The 20257-nt window shown below is 39.5% G+C and overlaps 1 protein-coding gene across 2 annotated transcripts in view; it reads left to right on the top strand.

The window, feature by feature from the left end:
- Positions 1-19509, top strand: part of UTP18 (UTP18 small subunit processome component) — a 36356-nt gene extending 16847 nt beyond the window's left edge. Inside the window, exons 7-14 of one of the 2 annotated variants that reach the window (XM_003912766.5) lie at positions 605-779; positions 3455-3555; positions 3835-3925; positions 8300-8423; positions 10869-11043; positions 17095-17237; positions 18533-18571; positions 19359-19509. In XM_003912766.5, the coding sequence (XP_003912815.4) occupies positions 605-779; positions 3455-3555; positions 3835-3925; positions 8300-8423; positions 10869-11043; positions 17095-17237; positions 18533-18557 (834 nt within the window). In that variant the 3' untranslated portion in view covers positions 18558-18571; positions 19359-19509. Of the gene's footprint in view, positions 1-604; positions 780-3454; positions 3556-3834; positions 3926-8299; positions 8424-10868; positions 11044-15187; positions 16697-17094; positions 17238-18532; positions 18572-19358 lie in introns of those variants that run through there. The other variant, XM_021929060.2, reaches the window with a different exon arrangement.
- Positions 19510-20257: the final 748 nt, after the last annotated feature.

Genomic DNA, 20257 nt, shown 5'->3' with positions numbered 1-20257 from the left:
ATATGACCTCATGACTTTACTGCGTCTTCCATGTTTATTCATCTAACACTGATGTACCCTGATAAGTTTCTTGGATTGCAACAATAAACAACAGACCTGGCCCTTCACTTCAGGATGTCACTCTTTGATGGGGTTATAGATGGTGAACACATGGTCACAAATGTAACCGTTCAGTCCTGCAGGTGCTTCACAGTATCTCCTTTTGGATAGGGTATCCCAGTTTTCTTTTAGAGAACAACACTTGGTCCAGTTCATGTAGTTTGGATGCGACTGACTCTATTTCCTTATCTGTGGGTGGACAAACGCAAGAGATTAGTAGGGCAAGGTATGGGGAAGGAGAGTGGAGCCTCTGTGCCTTCTCAGGGCATGCCACCTCCCCGTGTTTAGCATACCAGAAGCTCTCTGAACCCCTTCTGTTAAGATTTTTTATGAAGGCCTGTTGACATAGGCATGATTGATTAAATCATTGGCCATGGCTGCTTAAGTCAGCCTTCAGCCCCTTGGGTATGTATTTTTAAATGAATGCTTGTAGTGAAAAGTATATACTACCAGGATACAGGGTTCATGGAAATAATCAAAAGAACCAATTTGTACTTCTTTATAGGTTGATGGGAAAACAAATCCTAAAATCCAGAGCATCTATTTGGAAAGGTTTCCAATCTTTAAGGCTTGTTTTAGTGCTAATGGGGAAGAAGTTTTAGCCACGAGTACCCACAGCAAGGTTCTTTATGTCTATGACATGCTAGCTGGAAAGTTAATTCCTGTGCATCAAGTGAGAGGTAAGATTTCTGTTGAACACATGCAACCAATCATCCCCCCTCAGGTGAGTTTATATAGCAGTGTTTACAACCACTTTTTTCACTCCATAGGATTCTTAAAAATAAGAGTTTCTTTCGGTATAGTATTTGGAAAATGTCTTTGTGCTTTTGAGGTAATGCATTTGAATGAAACCAGTGAACTTTTTTATTGAACACTTATGGAATGATTGTAATTTAGAAGTATATATTCCCCCTAAACCAGAGAAACAATTGCAAATACTTGGCTATAAAGTTAGCAGTTGATGCAGCAGAAAAAGCATGAGCCATGGAGCTAGAAGACCCGGATTCCATTTCTTTGGACAAACTGTTTCACCTCTCTGATCTTCAGGAAACTTGGATACTCTGTAGTTTTAGTGTTAGTTATAATAAAATTTTAATTTATATTTAGGGGGAATAAAGCACTGCTTTTGGAGGTACTTCTGTATTTTAAAGAATGAACTACTTAAAAAATAATGCCTTTTTAGGAGGTGAAAATTTATTTGCCCTCTACATTCCCCGTTCTTTTCTTGTATTTCCCTACTCCTTTATACCCTAAAATACACCGACACCTTCATGCATCCTTTGGGGACCAAAGCCCTTCTAATGAGGTTGTCTGGCTAATCTCAGGAGGTAGTGTTGGCATATGGCACGGCTCACTGGTGCTTTCCCTATTAAACTGCACGTGCGTGTGGCTGGAAAGGACAAGAGTAGCTCTGTACAACCATTTTTCTACTAGTGGCTGAAAGTAGATGGGGCCAACTTTAGAAACATTTATGATGTTAATAGCATTTCCAGTCTTTTCTTTCCTGTGTTCCTGACACTTTGATCCTTTCCGAGTAGATCCTTGGTTTACTCTGAGGCAGAGCTTCTCAGAAGTAAATGTGCACATGAATCACCTGGGGATCTCATTAAGCTTCAGATTCTGATTCTGTAGGTCTTAGGTGGGTTGATTCTGCATTTTTAGTTCTCTCAGGTGATGGTGATACTGTGGTCCATGGACCTCATGTGGTTAAAAAGCCTTAAACCATCTTCTCATATTGAAATAGAAAACAATATGTAGTAGTTGTTATTTTTACATGTCATTTCACTAATCAAAAGTAATAGATTCTGGCGTCTCCTTGTCTTGCATCCTCTTGGGAGAAAGCACACCATGCGTTGGCCAAGATACAGTTAGTGATCTTTACCATGGATCTGCTAGGTGTGCAGGAGTGTGTGTCTAGTCACCAACTCCTCTAGAGACATGGCATTGATCTTTCCTTCCCAGTATTTCTCCTTTTTCTATTTTCACATTTCCACTGCCTGATACTGTGCTGTTAGGATTAGGTCTGTAGGGGTTTCCAGCTGTAGCTTCACATGGTGCTAGAATGAGCCTCCTGTCTCTGCTTCATCATGAAATGATATTTTCTTTATGTTTGGAACTATTTCAGTATACTTTAGTCAGTACATACGGTTTATTAAGAAATTGCAATTAAAATTACCCTTATTAGGGATAGTGAAGTGCCTTTCATAGTAAGGAGACTGGTCATCAGCAGAAGTAACCCCAGTGCTTGGAAATATGTGTCTGAAATAATATTGGGAAGCATGAGTGCAAGCAAGGGAACTAAGATGTAGTCTTTGGGTGGCAGGACTAGAGTGGGATATCTAGTTTGTAGTAGTGGAAAGTAGCCTTAATCTGCATTTTCCTGAAGTGGAACAAGGGTCCTTAACCAGATTTTCGTAAATCCTTTTTCTCTAATTAGTATTTTAACTTAGTAACTTAAAATTTTAAAAATACAGACATATATTTTTGACTAGGCAATATATTCACATGGTATAAAAGTCTGATATGGAGAAACGAATGAATAGTGAAAACTATCTTCTGCTCTGTCTCCCTGGCTACTTACTTTCCTTCTTTGGAGGTAGCCAGTTGTATGCATTCTGATGCATCCTATTCGGTAACTTTTTAAAGAGTAACTTGGCTCTCTAAGCATTTTGATGTCAGGAAGAGTCTCCTGTATAGTCAATATGAACCTTTCAGTCATGGAAAAAGACATGTCCTTTTGTAAGTAAGTTGACTGGTTTGTATACCTAGCTCTCCTATGATTTGGTTACATGTGTCACATCCAGAGAAGCTAGTCAATCCTTAAGTAAACTGACATATTGTGAAAAGTTTTGGGGTTTTTTTTTTTTTTTGTCTCACAAAGTTAAAGATGAGACTCCTCCATCATGAGCTGCTTAGTAAGTGGCCAGCAGCTAGTTTGTATATGTTTTTATGTTTTTGGCTGTCTCTAGTGGCAGTGTATTTCCCTTCTGGTAATGAACTTTGTGACAAAGAAGTATAATTTATCCTTTTAGTTAATTAGCAGTATTACTGCATGTATTTGGAAAATTAATTGATATGTTTACTGTTTGGAGAGCTGAGTCTGTGGCCTGCAAGTAAAATGGTAAATGCTAACCAGGACAAAGAAGAGAAGTTTGCTAAGTGCTTTGTAGTGACCTTATGTTTGGGTCAAACTCAGTGATGCCTGGGTTTAGACTTATTCAGGGTCTGAGCCAGGGTTTTGTTTAATTTGAGCCACTTACATATTTTAAAAAGTAAGAAACTCATTTGTAAATAGATGATAGTTTTATTGAAAACTGTATTAAACTTTATTTAATTGCCTTATCTCCTATTTTAGGTTTGAAAGAGAAGATAGTGAGGAGCTTTGAAGTCTCCTCAGATGGGTCCTTCTTGCTCATAAATGGCATTGCTGGATATTTGCATTTGCTAGCAATGAAGGTAAAGCATTATTATTGCTACTTGTTCTTCTCCCACAAGACATTAGTGTAGGCATAGTCTTGAACCTTAACTCAGTGTGTCCTTAAATATGCATCTCTAAGTAGAGGAGCACAGGTGGGACTTGGAGAGAAGTTGTTGGCAGTTGGGGTAGACCTTTTGATTACAGGGAAAAATACAGTTGAGTAGGTGCTAGAAAATAGAGAACTAGGTTATTTTTCTCTACATTGTGTGATTCTTCTGTATACTTTCTAACAGTTTGATAAATATTTATTGTTTTAGACCAAAGAACTGATTGGAAGCATGAAAATTAATGGAAGGGTTGCAGCATCCACATTCTCTTCAGATAGTAAGAAAGTGTATGCCTCTTCGGGTAAGTCAATGACTTGAAAGAAGCTAAGGATACTTTTACATTTTAAATTTTGGGCCAGGCACGGTGGCTCACACCTGTAATCACACTACTTTGGGAGGCTGAAGTGGGCGGATACCTTGAGGTCAGCGGTTCAAGACCAGCCTGGCCAACATGGTAAAACTCCATCTTTACTAAAAATGCAAAAAGTACCCGGGCGTGGTGGCACGGGCCTGTAATCCCAGCTACTTGAGAGGCTGAGGTGGGAGAATCGCTTGAACCTGGGAGGCAGAGGTTGCAGTGAGCTGTGATTGGGCCACTGCACTCCAGCCTGAGGGACAGAATGAGACTCCATCCCAATAAATTTTTTTTTTAGCCGTCTATCCTGGGCTACAGAGCAAGACTCTGTCTCAAAAAAAACAAAAGCAGAACAAAAAAACAAAAAACAACTAGAGTCAGGTGTGGTAGCTTACTCCTGTAATCCCGGCACTTTGGGAGGTGGAGGTGAGTGGATCATTTGAGGTCAGGAGTTCAAGACCAGCCTGGCCAACATGGTAAGACCCTGTCCCTACTGAAAATACAAAAATTAGCCAGGCATCCCAGCTAGTCGGGAGGCTGAGGCAGAGAATCGCTGGAACCTGGGAGACAGAAGCTGCACTGAGCTGAGATCACATCTCAAAAAAAAGAAAAAAAAAAAAAATATATATATATATATGTTTGTATATATATATGAATTTAACGAAAAGCCGTGTTTGGTTTTAAGTTTCTTTTTAGGTAGAAAATCGGATTTATTTTTAGAATTCATTTTTGTTGCCATTGCCTTCTCATTAACTAATAATAGTGGAGGGCTAACAATTTAACATGCAGTTTTAACATGTTTGGGGAAAGAATGAGAAGATTACACTTATGTAAAAGGTTATTCAGGGGTAATCATTCTCATATGATTTCCCGTGCTATGAACGTTAAAATAAAATTTTATATGCCTTTTTTTCCCTATTCTATCTTTTGTCACTTGGTTTTCAGGAAACCTTCAGAGGGCAAAGGAAAAACTTCCACTACAGTTTGATTTATATTAACATTCTTGAAATGACAAAATCATAGATACAGAGAATAGATTAGTGGTTGTGAGGGTTTAAGGAGGATTTGAGGGCAGGAGGGAAGTGGAGGTGGCTGTAAAAGACCAACAGGAGGGGTCCTTGTGGTGACAGGAAGTTTTGTGTCTTGACTGTATCAGTGTCACTATCCTGGTTGTAATGTTGTCCTGTAGTTATGCAAAATGTTAACATTGGGGGGAAATGGTAAAGTAAGACCACACTGTATTTTCTGTATTATTCCTTACAGTGTATGTGAATCTACAATTATCTTAAGAGACATGATTTTAAGTAAGTAGTCTTACCTTTCTTAAAAAGATAAGGCAGACATTATTTAAAAAAAGATGATTCATTTGAAGGTTTTCTGACTTTCTTTTTGAAAGTTACTTAAAATCATCAACTCCTGTAACAATACTCTCTTGACTTCGATAATGTTTTAAATTGTCTTCATTATTGTCCTTTCTGACCTTTCTGTAGCTCTTTTAATTAACTGCACTGTCCTGCTCTTCTACCTTTCTGACTTCCCTAAGCCTTCTTGACTCTTATTCTGTATCCCAAAGGACCGTGGGGGCCATCCCTTGGGAGAGCTACATAATCTTAGCATAGTTAATGCTGTGTTTGATAGTGGGAGGCTTTCAAGTGGTTCTGCTCTGTGAGTAGTAGTCAGCAATCTCTGTACAGCTTTTTAGCATAATTTTTCTTTGACCTCAGCTAGGAGCGTTTAGTAATTTAACGTTAATAAAATGAGTAGCATTAATTAAAATTATTTCACTTTTTAAAAAGGATTAATTTTAGCATTAACATTAATTTCTGTTTTGTTTTTATCCTAGAATCAGACTTTCACAAGGTTATTTACATTTGTATGTTTCTAATCAATGAATAAAAGGCCAGGAGTAGCTATATTTTCTATATTATACTAGTTTTTGTGACCAGAAAGAAGAGAAAGAGGAAGGAAGGAGGGAAGGAAGGAAGGAAGGAAGGAGGGAAGAAAGGAAGGAAGGGAGGAAGGAAGGAAGGGAGGGAGGGAGGGAGGGAGGGAGGAAGGGAGGAAGGAGGGAGGGAGGAAGGGAGGGAAGGAAGGAAGGAATTCAGAGTAACATTCCTGATGAAATGACCCTTGGCCCTGGGAGAGAGAGAGTCAGGGAGGGGAGAAGAGGTGGGGAAGGGAAAAGAGGTGGGGAGGATTGGTCAGCAGAGGTACTGAAATTTGGTATATGAATTGGATGCAGATGTAATGTATTTACAAATTTGGTCATGGCTGTCTAATTTATAATAAGGTCCTAAGAAAGCAGGGAAGGAGAAATCAAAAGTTGAGCCTTGGTAAGTTAGGGGTAATTTTGAAATTTTGATGGTTCTCCTCCTCCCTCTCCCCTTCTTCCTCCTTTTCTTCTTCTTTTTTTTTTTTTTTTTTTTTTGAGATGGAGTCTCACTCTGTTGCCCAGGCTGGAGTGCAGTGGCAAGATCTCGGCTCACTGCAACCTCTGCCTCCCAGGTTCTAGCAATTCTCCTGCCTCAACCTCCTGAGTAGCTGGAATTACAGGTGCATACCGCCATGCCCAGCTAATTTTTTGTATTTTAGTAGAGACGGGGTTTCCCTGTGTTGCCCAGGCTGGTCTCGAACTCCTGGGCTCAGGCAATCCACCTGTCTCGGCCTCCCAAAGTGTTAGGATTACAGGCATGAGCCACCACACCCAGCCACTTCTTTTTTTTGAGACTGAGTCTTGTGTTGCCCAGGCTGGAGTGCAGTGGCACGATCTCAGCTCACTGCAGCCTCTGCCTCCCGGGTTCCAGCGATTCTCCTGCCTCAACCTTCTGGGTAGCTGGGATTACAGGCACACATCACCACATCCGGCTAATTTTTGTATTTTTAGTAAGACGGGGTTTCACAGTGTTGGCCAGGCTAGTCTCGAACTACTGACCTCAGGTGATCCGCCCGCCTTGGCCTCCCAAAGTGCTGGGATTACAGGCATGAGCCACCATGCCTGGCAATCTCATGGATTCTTTGCTGCCTTTTTTGCCATAAGTCATCAACTCATGGTCGTTTCATGCACTTGCTTTCTAGATGTTCTTGCTTTTGATCTCTTCCCATTTTAGTCTATTGAGAGACTAATTTTTAAACACTTTCCTTTATTATAGCATTAATGTACAGGCAAACATGTAAGGCAAAGGTTTAAAAATTTGATCCTATTCAGTTTTCCCAAATATGTTTTACTGCTGCTTCACCTGCACCTTACTCCAGCCTGGAACATTTTATTTGTTAGGGAGTTGAAACTGAGATTCACTGAATTCTCGTTGGGAGAATAAGAGTACATTTGGAAGGGTGAAGTTTAGAGCAATATCCTAAAAGGAAGGATATTGAGGTACTAGAAAAAGGAAGAGGTAAAATAGTGAGGATCCACTTTTGAGATGGATGTATGGTCATTTCAGTAAACTATCTGTGCTTATTTGTAAGCTTGCGTTTAGCATTTTTTATCATTTAAATAACTTGGTAATAGATAAATTATGTGTCTTAATTATAAATTCCTGTGTTCTGGATCAGTTCGTTTTTCACTTCTTCCTCTTCCATCATCATTAACAGTTTGGTATGTAAATCACTAATCTTGCCTATGAGGTACTCTAATACCTGTTGATAGATGTTGGAAGAGCTATGCTAGTGAGTGGTGTTTTTGTTTTGCCTCAGATTTTTGCTCCAATAATTTATCTGAGTGGAACTTAGAAGCTTTTTCTAAAAGTTCAACTCAAACCAACAGCTTGTGATTTTTTCATGTAAACCTAAAGGTATTGTCTATTAATGACTAACTGATACAGTTTTCTTCTGTATATGTGAATATACAAGAAATATTCTTAGGCTGGGCATGGTGGCTCACAACTGTAATCGAGCACTTTGGGAGGCCAAGGCAGGTGGATCACCTGAGGTCAGGAGTTCGAGACCAGCCTGGCCAACATGGTGAAACCCCGTCTCTACTAAAAATACAAAAATTAGCTGGGCATGGTGGCACAAACCTGTAATCCCAGCTATTTGGGAGGCTGAGGCAGGAGAATCGCTTGAACCCAGAAGAAGGAGGTTGCATTGTGCCAAGATGGAGCAGTTACACTCCAGCCTGGGTGACAAGAGCAAAACTGCGTCTCAAAAATGGAAAAAAGAAAAAAGAAATATTCTTAGTCCAGTTTTCCAGAACTAGGAGGGTTATAATAGGTCTGTATTTGTAGTCTCCTGTACTATTAAGAGGGACTGAGAGTGGCCAGTTTACTTGCCTTTCAAGTTTAAAGCAAAAGTAACAACTATTTTTTTCACTCTTTTATTCAGGGGATGGAGAAGTTTATGTTTGGGATGTGAACTCAAGGAAGTGCCTTAACAGATTTGTTGATGAAGGCAGTTTATATGGATTAAGCATTGCCACATCTAGGAATGGACAGTATGTTGCTTGTGGGTAAGAGAGATTCTTGTAACCTTAATCACGTTGTGCTAATGAGAATATGTTAAGGAATTGAATATACTAGATGGTGCGTGAGTAGTTCTCTTTATAAACTATTCAGTAATTAGGAAATTGGTCAACCCAGCTGAGCTTTTTTCATTTTATCGTCTTTGTGCAGTGTTGAATAATAATATTACAGTAGTTCCCCCCTTATCTGCAGTTTCACTGTTTGTGGTTTTAGTTACCTGTGGTTAATCACAATCTGAAATCTACGTAAGATATTTTGAGAGCAAGAGACCACGATTCATGTAAATTTCATTAGGATATATATTGTTATAATTGTTCTGTTTTATTGTTAGTTATGTCAGTCTGTTATTATGCCTAATTTATAAATTAAACTTTTTTTACAGAGATGTGTGTTTAGGAGAAAACACAGTACACATAGGGTTTAGTAATCCAGTTTGAGGCATCCACTGGGGTCTTGGAACATATGCCCTGCAGATAAGGAGGGATTACTATAACTGCAGTTGAACGCCTTTTTAGCAAAGAAAATGCTGGCGCTACCTTATGTCATTGTAGTTTTTCCTATTTAAAATGCCTGTTTGGTCACATCAAGTTTTCCTGTAATATTTTCAGCTTCTTGTCATTGATGAGGAGATAAGTCTAACTTTGGGTTTAAATCTTTAAGATACCTAAAGCATTTTTCCTTTATCCAACTGAGGGTATAAATAAAAAACATGTTTCTAGGAAATACCATTTGATAGTATTGTAGAAACTTTAAAAATATTATCTAGACCACATTGTGCTATTACTGAAAAAATTGGTTATTACACTGGGGAAAAGATGGGTGTGTTCTCCTACTTGATTCTGAAGATGCAGGGTGGGAGGATGAGGCATTGGATACTTTGCAGTAATTCTAAGCTACCTTACTAAACCACTAATTAGCACCCATAATTCTATAACTTCAAGAAGTAGACTTTTATGATTTTCTTAGACCAAACACAATTGAGCCATGAAATGATTTCAGTCAAATCCTCCCTGGGATGGGAAGTCAAGGGGTCTTGCTGTCCAGAAACTTAGCATGCTCTCTACTCCTTGTTCACTCTCTCCTTCCAGGTTAAAACTGGGGAAACTACTTGTGTATATATCCCTACCACCATTTGCAAATTGGAGTTTGGGAGGAAAGGCAAGTAGAACTAGGCTGTGGAGCTTGGAGACCAGGCCATCTGCCTTAGACAGTAAGACAGTAACAGATCCCTTGGAGGGGGAGTGCCCTGATGAAGACCCCTTCCTTTCCTACCCATGCCTGTGCCAAGCCTGTAGCGAGGGACATCTCAGCACAAGCCGAGCGTCTGCCAGGGTAGTGTGTGCTGTGGCAGCAGTTCATGAGTAGCAGATCTTTTGGGAATCAAGCTCCTTTAAAATGAAGACTGCTGTTTAAACTATAAGTAGTTTTAAGAAGACCTGCATTTGCCTCTATGTGGGGCAAGAAAAACTGCACAAAAATGGTCTTCACTCAAATTTGTGAAGCCAGTCTTCCTTGCCCTCTGTTTTTTGTATCACTTTTTATTAGTCACCTTTGAAGGGCCTATATAGGAAAGAATCTAATACTAGTAGCTTAAACTCATTTAATTTTAATTGCCCTTCAGTGTAATTGATTTCTGATGTGCTTTTCTAAAGACCATTTAAGGCTTTAGAATCTTAAAGTTATTCTTAAAGAATCTTAAGCAAATCTTTAAGCTTTTAGAAGAGGAAGAAAGGGACAGGGAGATGAGCCTTGAGGTCACTGCAGCAATAGGCAGGCATCAGGTAATGAGTCACCAGGACAGTAGGAATGGCAATAGGGGAATAGGCAAAGGATGTTTGTAATGTATTTGATAAATGCTTAGATGATGAGAAGTGGGAGAGAAGTATTCACGTTCTCAGGCTCCAGGCCTGTGCAACCAGAGGAGTGGAATTGTCATTGAAAGGAGGCGGAAGGAAGGGAGGAGGGGGTGACGGTATTAGAAGAGAGAATTAATGCATGTGGCCACCCCCACAAACCGTTAGGAATGCAGTGCATAATTAGGACTAAAGGCACTGATTTGGATGTGGTGGGTGATTAGGTGGTCTGTGGGAGTAAATGAGATAAGTGAGACACTAGAAGTAGGTTAGAAATAGAATCCTGAGGACAAGAATCAGTGGAGAAAGAGGTGACTGTGAAGGAAACAGGATGCAAGAAGAGTCAGTAAAGTTTAACCTTCAAGAAGTCAACAGAAGGGGGAGAATTTGAATTCTGTTTTCAACCTGTTTGGTTGGAGGTTCTATAGGACATCTGTGGCTATAGTGGTGATAGCTGGACTCTTTGTAACATATGATTCCTGTAAATACCAGTTTGTGGGGTTAAATCTATATTCACTTAGGTTGTGAAAGCCCTTTTACTTGTTTTTTAATCTACTTTAATCCCTTTTCTCTTTGTAGTTCCAATTGTGGAGTGGTAAATATATACAATCAAGATTCTTGTCTCCAAGAAACAAACCCAAAGCCAATAAAAGCTATAATGAACTTGGTTACAGGTGTTACTTCTCTGACCTTCAATCCTACTACAGAAATCTTGGCAATTGCTTCAGAAAAAATGAAAGAAGCAGTCAGATTGGTAAATATTTCATTACTCCTTTATCGTTGTTAATTATTAAATTTAAGTTGAAAACATGCAAGAGTAACAGGAAAGGAGAGTGTTGAATTATTTTTAAAACAGTGGCTTCTTTTGATGTAGAAATTACTAGTATTGTAGCTTTTGGATGTGGTTGTTGGAAGGATGCACAGTAACCACCACATTTGATTATGTCAGTTCTTTCAGGAAAGCTTTGCTGTCCATTCTCACCATTCCTAAAGTGGTCCTCGTTTTCAGAGGTTTCTTTTTTTTTTTTTTTTTTTTTTTTTTGAGGCGGAGTCTTCACTCTGTCGCCCAGGCTGGAGTGCAGTGGCGCGATCTCGGCTCACTGCAAGCTCCGCCTCCCAGGTTCAGGCCATTCTCCTGCCTCAGCCTCCAAGTAGCTGGGACTACAGGCGCCCGCCACCACGCCCGGCTAGTTTTTTGTATTTTTAGTAGAGACGGGGTTTCACCATGTTAGCCAGGATGGTCTCGATCTCCTGACCTCGTGATCCGCCCGCCTCGGCCTCCCAAAGTGCTGGGATTACAGGCTTGAGCCACCGCGCCCGGCCAGAGGTTTCTTATAGTGTTAATGTTAAGGACTATATTTAAGGCAAACCCTTCCTTCACAATTTTCTTTCCTCATCTGCCTTTTTAAGGCCTGTTGTCTTAATGGAACGGAGGCAATTCTTGGGTTTTGAAAGTAAGTTGAACTTGAAAATTAAATTGTGTAAAAGTATTGTAATTTAAATAGCTAGATAGTACCTGTGAATATAACCTTTGTGTCAGGAATCTGCAGGACCACCTCCAGGTTTGGTGGCTAACTATAGACAACTTCCAGGACTCTGCATATGTTCGTTGAACTCATGGCTAAAATGTATTGCAGTGAAAAGGATACAAAGCAAAATCAGCAAAGGGAAAGGGTACATGGAGTAAAGTCCAGAGGAAACCGTCTAAGAGTCTTCTTCTAGTGGAGTCACGCAGGACAGTTTAATTCCTCCAGTAATGAGTTGTAACAACATGTGTTAAGTTTTTTCTACCTGGGAAGCTCATTAGAGACTCATTGCGGAAGATTTTTATTGGGAGTTCATATAGGTACCACCTCTGCCTATCTTGTACCCTTCTGCTTAGCATGTACCAAAATTCTAGATTCCCAGAAGAAAAGCCGGGTGTTTAGCATAAACCACATTGTTTGTACAAACAGTTTAGGCACAGTGAGCTACCCATATCATTCAGGGAAAGTTTCATGCCAGGATGAGGAACTGTGTGCTAGTCAAGTTCTCCAACACCATGCGATGGCTACCCTTGTAGACAGACCTTTCTCTTTTTTTTCCCCCCCGAGACGGAATCTCGCTCTGTTGCCCAGGCCTGGAGTGCAGTGGCGTGATCTCAGCTTACTGCAACCTCCACCTCCTGGGTTCAGGTGATTCTTCTGCCTCAGCCTCCTGAGTAGCTGGGATTATAGGCGTGTGCCGCCACGCCCAGCTAATTTTTGTATTGTTTTTTTTTTAGTAGAGACGGGGTTTCACCATGTTGGTCAGGCTGGTCTCAAACTCCCAACCTCATGGTCTGCCCGCCTCGGGCTCCCAAAGTGCTGGGATTATAGGCATGAGCCACCGGGCCTGGCCCAGAACTTTCTAAGGATAGCAGCCTCGGGCCTATGGAAACTCTTTTCTGCCCAGCCTTAGAGCTCAGCTTCAGTGTCACCCCATCTCTGTGAAGTTTCCTACTCTTCAGGCAGAACCAATTTCATCATTCACTTAATTTTTTGCTCAAGGCACCAGGTATACAGAAGGCATAGAACTTTGAATAGCAGAATTGCATTTGCTGCTATGTGTATACTACCAGATTGTACACACTTTACAAAGTGTGTTATTTTTGTTGTGCTCACTTGGCAAAAAGCCTTGCATCTGCCATCAGCTTTGTCAGTTTCTAATATAAACTATATATATTAGAATATATAGTTTACAAAGATTTACAAAGAGTTCTACAAAAAGTTTGAGCCAAATAACAGTTCTTCAGAGATTAACTTAACCAAAGTAAACAGTTAATAAAGGGCAGAATTGTGATTTGGATGCCACATTTTTTTCTAGCAGTTCATTGGTTTTCTGGCTGAATTCCACAGAGCCCTAGATTCTGCACAGGGCTTTATATGGCATGTAGGACAAGGAGGAGGCTAAGCACCTACTTGTATCATGTAGAGCAGTATCATTGTTGTCTCTGGTATATATTGGGATTCTGCGTATGATTTCCTTAAGAAATGTTTTGTTGTGCTGGGCGTGGTGGCTCAGACCTGTAATCCCAGCACTGTGGGAGGCCAAGGCAGGTGGATCACTTGAGGTCAGGAATCCAAGATCAGCCTGGCCAACATGGTGAAACCCCATCTCTACTAAAATTCCAAAAATTAGCTGGGCTTTGTGGTGGGCGCCTGTAATCCCAGCTACTCAGGAGGCTGAGGCAGGAGAATCGCTTGAGCCTGGAAGGTGGAGGTTGCAGTGAGCCGAGATCGTGCCTCTGCACTCCAGCCTGGGTGTCAGAGTTAGACTCTGTCTCAAAAACAACAACAACAACAAAATGGTTTGCTGGAAAAAGAGTGAAAAATACAGCATACCATTTTATTGCCTCTCTGTTGAATGAATCATTTGATAAATGAGAAGGTTCTAATTCAAGTCAGCTTTAAAATCCCTGCTCCCTAATGGGAGTGGTGTACTAGTAATATTAACCTTTTATCACTTTAATGGTAGTAAATTGTTTTAGAAAACCATGGGATCTATCTGCTGTTGACATAATATATTCTGCAAGGCATATAATAGTTAGTTCTGCATAGTTTGCTTCAGTGATCATGACAGCATTTATATATTTTTTTATTGTGGCAAAATCACACAAGGAATTCATTAGTAAAAGCCAAATCAGAGTTTTTAAATGGTAGTCAACCATGATATCTAATGGAAAGAAGCCAGGCATAGCAGCTCCATAATGCCTTGGTAAAACATTGTTAGTATCGTTAAATGCAATCAATCCCTTATAATGATTCAGACAGTTTTGTCATCCTATTACAAATCACTGTGAATTTCAGCTGTTGGAATAGCAGGAGACTCAGAAGTCAAATTCCTGTTACATCGACAATTTTGGATGTAGTAGAACGTCATGGAACTTTCTACCCATTAAATCAAGGATGAGTGAGCTTTTACTTGTTGAATTTTGATATCTGGATACTTAACTGTTGTGATAGAAATGGTATTAGAAAGTCGACTGCGGTGGCTCACGCCTGTAGTCTCAGCACTTTTTGAGGCTGAGGCAGATGGATCACCTGAGGCCAGGAGTTAAAGAAGTCGGATCTTTATAGGCATTTTTCCTAATTAATAGTTCAATTGTAGCTTTTAAAACAGGGACTATAAATAGATGTCAGAGCACAGCGTAGTTTTAATCAGGTGAGATCTTTGGCCTGAGGGAAGATTCACCAATGCAGTGAGAGGTTACACTGGGGAAGTGTAGATACTTGCAGGTAGAGACTATTGATGTCTTAGGAGGACATTGTAAACAATCCACCTCCTTTCCCCCATATTCCAAGTCAGTAGCAGAAATAAAATTTAAAAATAGGCCAAGTGCGGTGGCCCACACCTTAATCCCAGCACTTTGAGAGGCCAAGGTGAGAGGATCACTTGAGGCCAGGAGTTTGAGACTAGCCTGGCCAATAAGAGGAAACCCCATTTCTACTAAAAATAAAAAAATTAGCTGGGTGTGGTGGCCCACACCTGTAATCCCAGCTACTCCGGAGGCTGAGACAGAAGAATTGCTTGCCCCCAAGAGGCAGAGGTTGCAGTGAGCTGAGATCACGCCATTGCACTCCAGCCTGGGCAACAGTGAGTGAGACCTGATCTCAAAAAAAAAAAAAAAAAAAAAAATTCAGATAGAAAGGTTGGTTCTAGTGTATTTTGATGAGGAAGAGTCAGAAAACTAGCTCCCCAAACTTCAAAGTCATTCCAGGAAAGTTGGTGAGTGAATGCCTAAGGCATGGTTTTGTAGTATCAGGTGAAGAGGGTGGGAACAAAAGGCAGAGGTAGGACAGCTTTGTCCTTAGCCCTTGCAGCAAATGTTTTTTTCCTGGTCATCTGCTTTCCTGATGCTTTGGATCATCTGTTCATAGTTGGGGCATGCTTGGAGGATACAAACTTACAATAACACAAGCGAAACACAGTTAAACCAAGGTACTTATCACAGATTTGTATAATATCTGCCTTCCCAAATTAAATGTAAATAAATTTTTGCAATATCCATGTTGTGGCTTCTCTCTATAAAACAGGAGTCTGCTTTTTTACTAAGTGCTTGAAAAAATATATATACTTAATATAAAAAAGTAATTTCTTGAGGAACCTGTATAGAGAGTGGTATTTAAGAACTTGAGAAGTGAAGACCAAATTGGGGTACTGCCAACTTAGCTTTAATGGGTCAAGACCACTTCTCATTAGCACCATTGCCTTCACATTGATGCTGTGCTGTGCAGGCAGAACCTGCCTTCCAGCAAAGTTGAAAATAATTGAATGTGGCTTGAAGATTCACTGTAAACAGTATTTTCTTGACAAAATGGTCAGTAAGTATGTATCAGAATTTGGCCTAGTGTGTGACTGACTGAAAGCAGTTTAATAGGTGTATGTATCAATGGGTTTTACCCAGCACTTGTCTGTGAAAATCACTTTGATTGATGGTATAAAGTGTGACCTGAAAGTGTGGAGGATGACTAACTGCCCAGGTAAATAGCTGAATGGTAACGGTTATATGTATTTGAACATCAAGGTGCTATATCTTTTCGGAGAGCTAAGAGAACATCTGAAAGTGAGCGTTGTTACAATTGTGGCCTAAAGGTAACTGCTTCCACACCTGGGTTTTATTCATCCACAAATTGGGTGAGGACCTGTCTCTTGAACTTAGGAAGTAGATTCTGGAGAAAGAGATGTGTGTGTTCCTCCTCATACTTAGGTCTGGCTTTGAGGTGAGCTTTTGGCTCTCTCTAAATCAGGACAGTTTCACTTGGAGTTAGATTTTCATGATTCAGCTCTCTTTGAGGAGAAATTGTAAAAGGCAAAGAGTATATACAATAGTTGAAAATTAAAAGTACAAAATGGCAATTTTATGGTAGTAGAATATATGTGGTATGACTTTGCCTAGGTTTCAGTTATGTAAAATCAGACTTTATAATGTTTCATTTTTTTCACCATTTAACTAACCAGATGAATCTTCATGTTTAAAATCTCTTTTCCCTGTGATCAGATTTTAGTATTCTTTACTGTGGCCATTAAGCTAGAGTGGGTGCTGTTTGCTTTAGTGTATCCATTAATCTATTCATTGAACAAACATTTGAATCTCTCAGGCATCATGCTAGATGCTGTGTTGATGCTTTTTTCTCTTTCCTCCTTTTCTTCTCAGTTAATAACACATTAAAGATAAAATTTCATAATGTGTACACATGGGCACAGAGGATAGAATAATAGGCATTGGAGACTTGGAAGGGTGACAGCATGGAAGGGGGATAGGGGACGAGAAATTATCTAATAGGTACAGTGTACATCAAGCTTGTCCAACCCACGGCCCAGGACGCTTTGAGTGTGGCCCAACACTAATTTGTAAACTTTCTTAAAACATGAGTTTTTTTTTTTTTTTTTTTTTTTAGCTCATCACCTGTTGTTAGTGTTAGTGTATTTTGTGTGTGGCCCAAGACAATTCTTGCGTTTTGGCCCAGGGAGGCCAAAAGATTGGACACCCCTGTCCACCATTGGAATGATGGTGACACTTAAGAGCCCAGACTTCACCACTGTGCAAGAAATTCATGTAGCAAAACTGCAGTCATGTCTCTTAACTATAAAAATAAAGTAATAAAAAAAATGAAAGATCAAACTTGATTTTGGAATACTTTGCTGCACTAATAGACTGTACTTTCTTGTGTGCTACAATCAGAATGAGCTTTATGTTTCAGCAGAAAAATAGAACGAAGATTACAATTTAAGAAACATGAGCTCCCAGTTGTTACAGTTTAAAGCTTTTTATTATCTCCTGCAGGTTCATCTTCCTTCCTGTACAGTATTTTCAAACTTCCCAGTGGTTAAAAAGAAGAATATTTCTCATGTTCATACCATGGATTTTTCTCCAAGAAGTGGATACTTTGCCTTGGGGAATGAAAAGGGCAAGGCCCTGATGTATAGGTAGGTATTATTTATGTTTAAAAGTCAGAGATACCTATAAACTACGTGTGACAGTATGAAGAGATACTATATATTCCTAATTCTACAATTAGTAAATTATAGCCTGTTTATCTTGACTCTCATCTTCATTATCTTTAGGTATTTTTCTACCATAAAATGTCACTAGCAGAAAAGTTCACCAGGGGAATATATATATTTTTTGGAAAGCACTATTTTGAGAATGTCAAATTGAGGAAAAGTAGCCATTTTAATAATATTTCCACTTTCTTGGTGCCTTATGTTTAGATTAACTTTTGCTGATTTAATAATTCAGTTTATTCCACTAGATTTAATTGATTTCTTTTTAAAAGGTGTTTCTTTCCCTGTAGCTGTAAGCTGTAAATAAGGGTGTTAAGCACAAAGATAACCAAAACTTACATGCACTGTCCACGTTCTTTTCTGTACCCAACATACTTGGCTATAAAACAGGAACAAACAAAACCTAATTACATCATTGCCAGAAGATATAGGTGACAAGGTGGATCTTCAGGGCAAACTAAAGAGTTTTCAGTAGAAAACTTGCGATGTAAATCACAGCCCTCTTTCCTTGCTCCTTGTGTTGCTAGTGAATGCTACATAGAACCCTGTGTTTATGTTTGTATGCTTTAGGGAACTCCTGCTTTCAAAATGAACTAAAATCAGGAGTGAAGAAAAGGAGGAATGTAAATTGGTTTTGAGGAAATAGTTGTGAAAGAAGAATGTACCAGACAATAATGTAGTTTAAAGTTCTACTTACTTTGAAAGGAAAATGGGTTATACCAGGATAATTTCATCAGTCTCATTTCAGATCAGATTTGGAGTGGTTCTATTTCAGTTTTGTATTTTATAAAAGGATGCAGATTCTTATTGCACTTCTCTTCCAAATCCTTCGGTATTTTTATAACTGAAATTTTCTTTTCTCTAAGACCCAAAGGCCATTAGATTGTTCACCAGGGGATTGCTCTGTAGAATGAGACTGTTTCTAGCTATACCAGTGACTGGAATGGACTGATGACATTTTTATTGATTATTTCTGATCAGGTATTTCATAGACCCCCATGTGAAACTTTGGAGTAAGCTTACTCATGTTATCTAAAATCTGAGGCATTCGAATCCTCCAGAATGTCAGATTGACGAGTCTGAACCTAACTGCCTGGTGTGAATGATTGTAATTACATATTTTTCCCGCTAAAATCTTCCTAAATGCCATTCTGTGATCTAATTGAAAATACTGTGGGTAATTACAAAGTTTAGATGATTATTTTTCACTTTTCCAGGTTGCACCATTACTCAGACTTCTAAAGAGACTGTTTGAAGTAAGAAAACCCTTGTCTTACAAATTCTGCTGGTTTTAAGGTTACATCCATTGCTGTCAATTGGTGGAAGCAGCACATTAGCTGAGCTTTGTTTCTTTACCCCTAGGTTACTGCATCTTTATTTAGAGGGGTGGGATGGAAGTAGATCAGGAACCGTCTAGCTGAAGTTGAACCTTCCTTGGAAATTTCTTATCCCAAATCACAATAATCTGGCTCGGTTCTTCTGAGGTCTGATCTCTAATGTTGCATTCAATAATTCTCATCAAAATTGTAATTACTGAGCATGTTTAATCCACAAAAGACTTAATAACACAGAGAGATGGGTCTTCAAATATAGCTATAGCTTGTATGAGCTTAAATCCTCTTATATATATGTTTCTTGAGAAATTAGCAACTTGCCCTGTTTCACAGAGCTAGATAATGGGGCTGGCCATCAGTTCTACTGCCCAATATTTAAAACCGTAGAACATCCTTCCCTTCTCATAGCGTCCTTTCGGGTCTGAGATGCAGTGGTTCTGAGATTGAGCTTTGCAATTGGCCTCTTCATCTCAGTTGACTGTTTGGTCTCCTCAGAGATTAATGAATGTTGAGAGACTTTGAGAATGCAGATATATATATTTAATTAGGACAAAGGATTTTTGAAGTTACAGGCATTTTGGGCAAAGCTTTAGCCAGGAGGGGAAAGCAGTTTGGCTATCCTGTCTCTAAAGATTACATTGCCAGTATGTGTTTGTTGATGACCAGCAGCTATAAATCAGGTATGTAATTTCTTTTGTTCTTTCCTCAGGTCCAGTTGAGTCACAAGATAAGCCTGTCTTGATATATCGTCTCAGAAACTTTCCTGAATGTGTGATAATATATGGAAAATGATTTATAGAGCCAGTGTGCTTAAGAGCCGGTAATGTCTTAATAAACATGTGGCAGCTTTTGTTTGAAAATAAGTGTATCTGGTTCTTCCCACTACCCCCAACACACACACACACAAACTTGGATGCATTTAAGACTAAACATGAGAAATTGGAAACACCTGTCTGTAGCCAAAAATAAAATATAAGCAGATTTTCTCATACTTCACAGCTAACCCTGATGCCTAGTTTCCCCCTTCCTGAATAGATCTCTCTTTGCTTTAGGGGATCAGCTAACAGGTAAGTCTCTTGAGCTGTGGAGGTCAGTTGGCTTGATATAGAGCAGTGAAATCTCACGTAGTGAAGTTTGAACTTCCAAGTCTTCTGGGAAAGGTGATTTTGGAAATGAAAAGGTTTTTCTGGGCTTATTACTTCAAATCATTGCCATTGTTATTTGAAGAGGGGGCATAGTAAACCTGGTAGTCTTGTCCTACAGATTATCAGCCACTGCCCTTCCTGGAGATAAGTGTTCATTATGCCAACTTAAATGTTTAATTTGTATTTCAAGGTTGACAGCTGGCTCCATAGTTATCTTATAATATAACCTTGCTTGAGACCAGTCCTTACATTTCTTAGGAAGAACTGACACTATGTTGTGCATTTAAGAAGCATTAAAGGGGTGGGCGGGTGTTATGAGAAGTATCAAGTTAGGTCTAATAGCTTTCAGCCCCACCCTCTACTAAAACATGGAAGAGAGAAGTCAGGGCGGAGGAGGGAGTTTTTTCAGCAACAGAAAGTAACTCTGTCCAGTGAAGTAATAGGTCCCCTTTGTGTCTTCAAG

The sequence above is a fragment of the Papio anubis genome, chromosome 17 (genome assembly GCF_008728515.1).
Source record: "Papio anubis isolate 15944 chromosome 17, Panubis1.0, whole genome shotgun sequence".
In the NCBI taxonomy this organism is placed as follows: Eukaryota; Metazoa; Chordata; class Mammalia; order Primates; family Cercopithecidae; genus Papio; species Papio anubis.
This window is presented reverse-complemented; position numbering and strand designations above follow the sequence as displayed.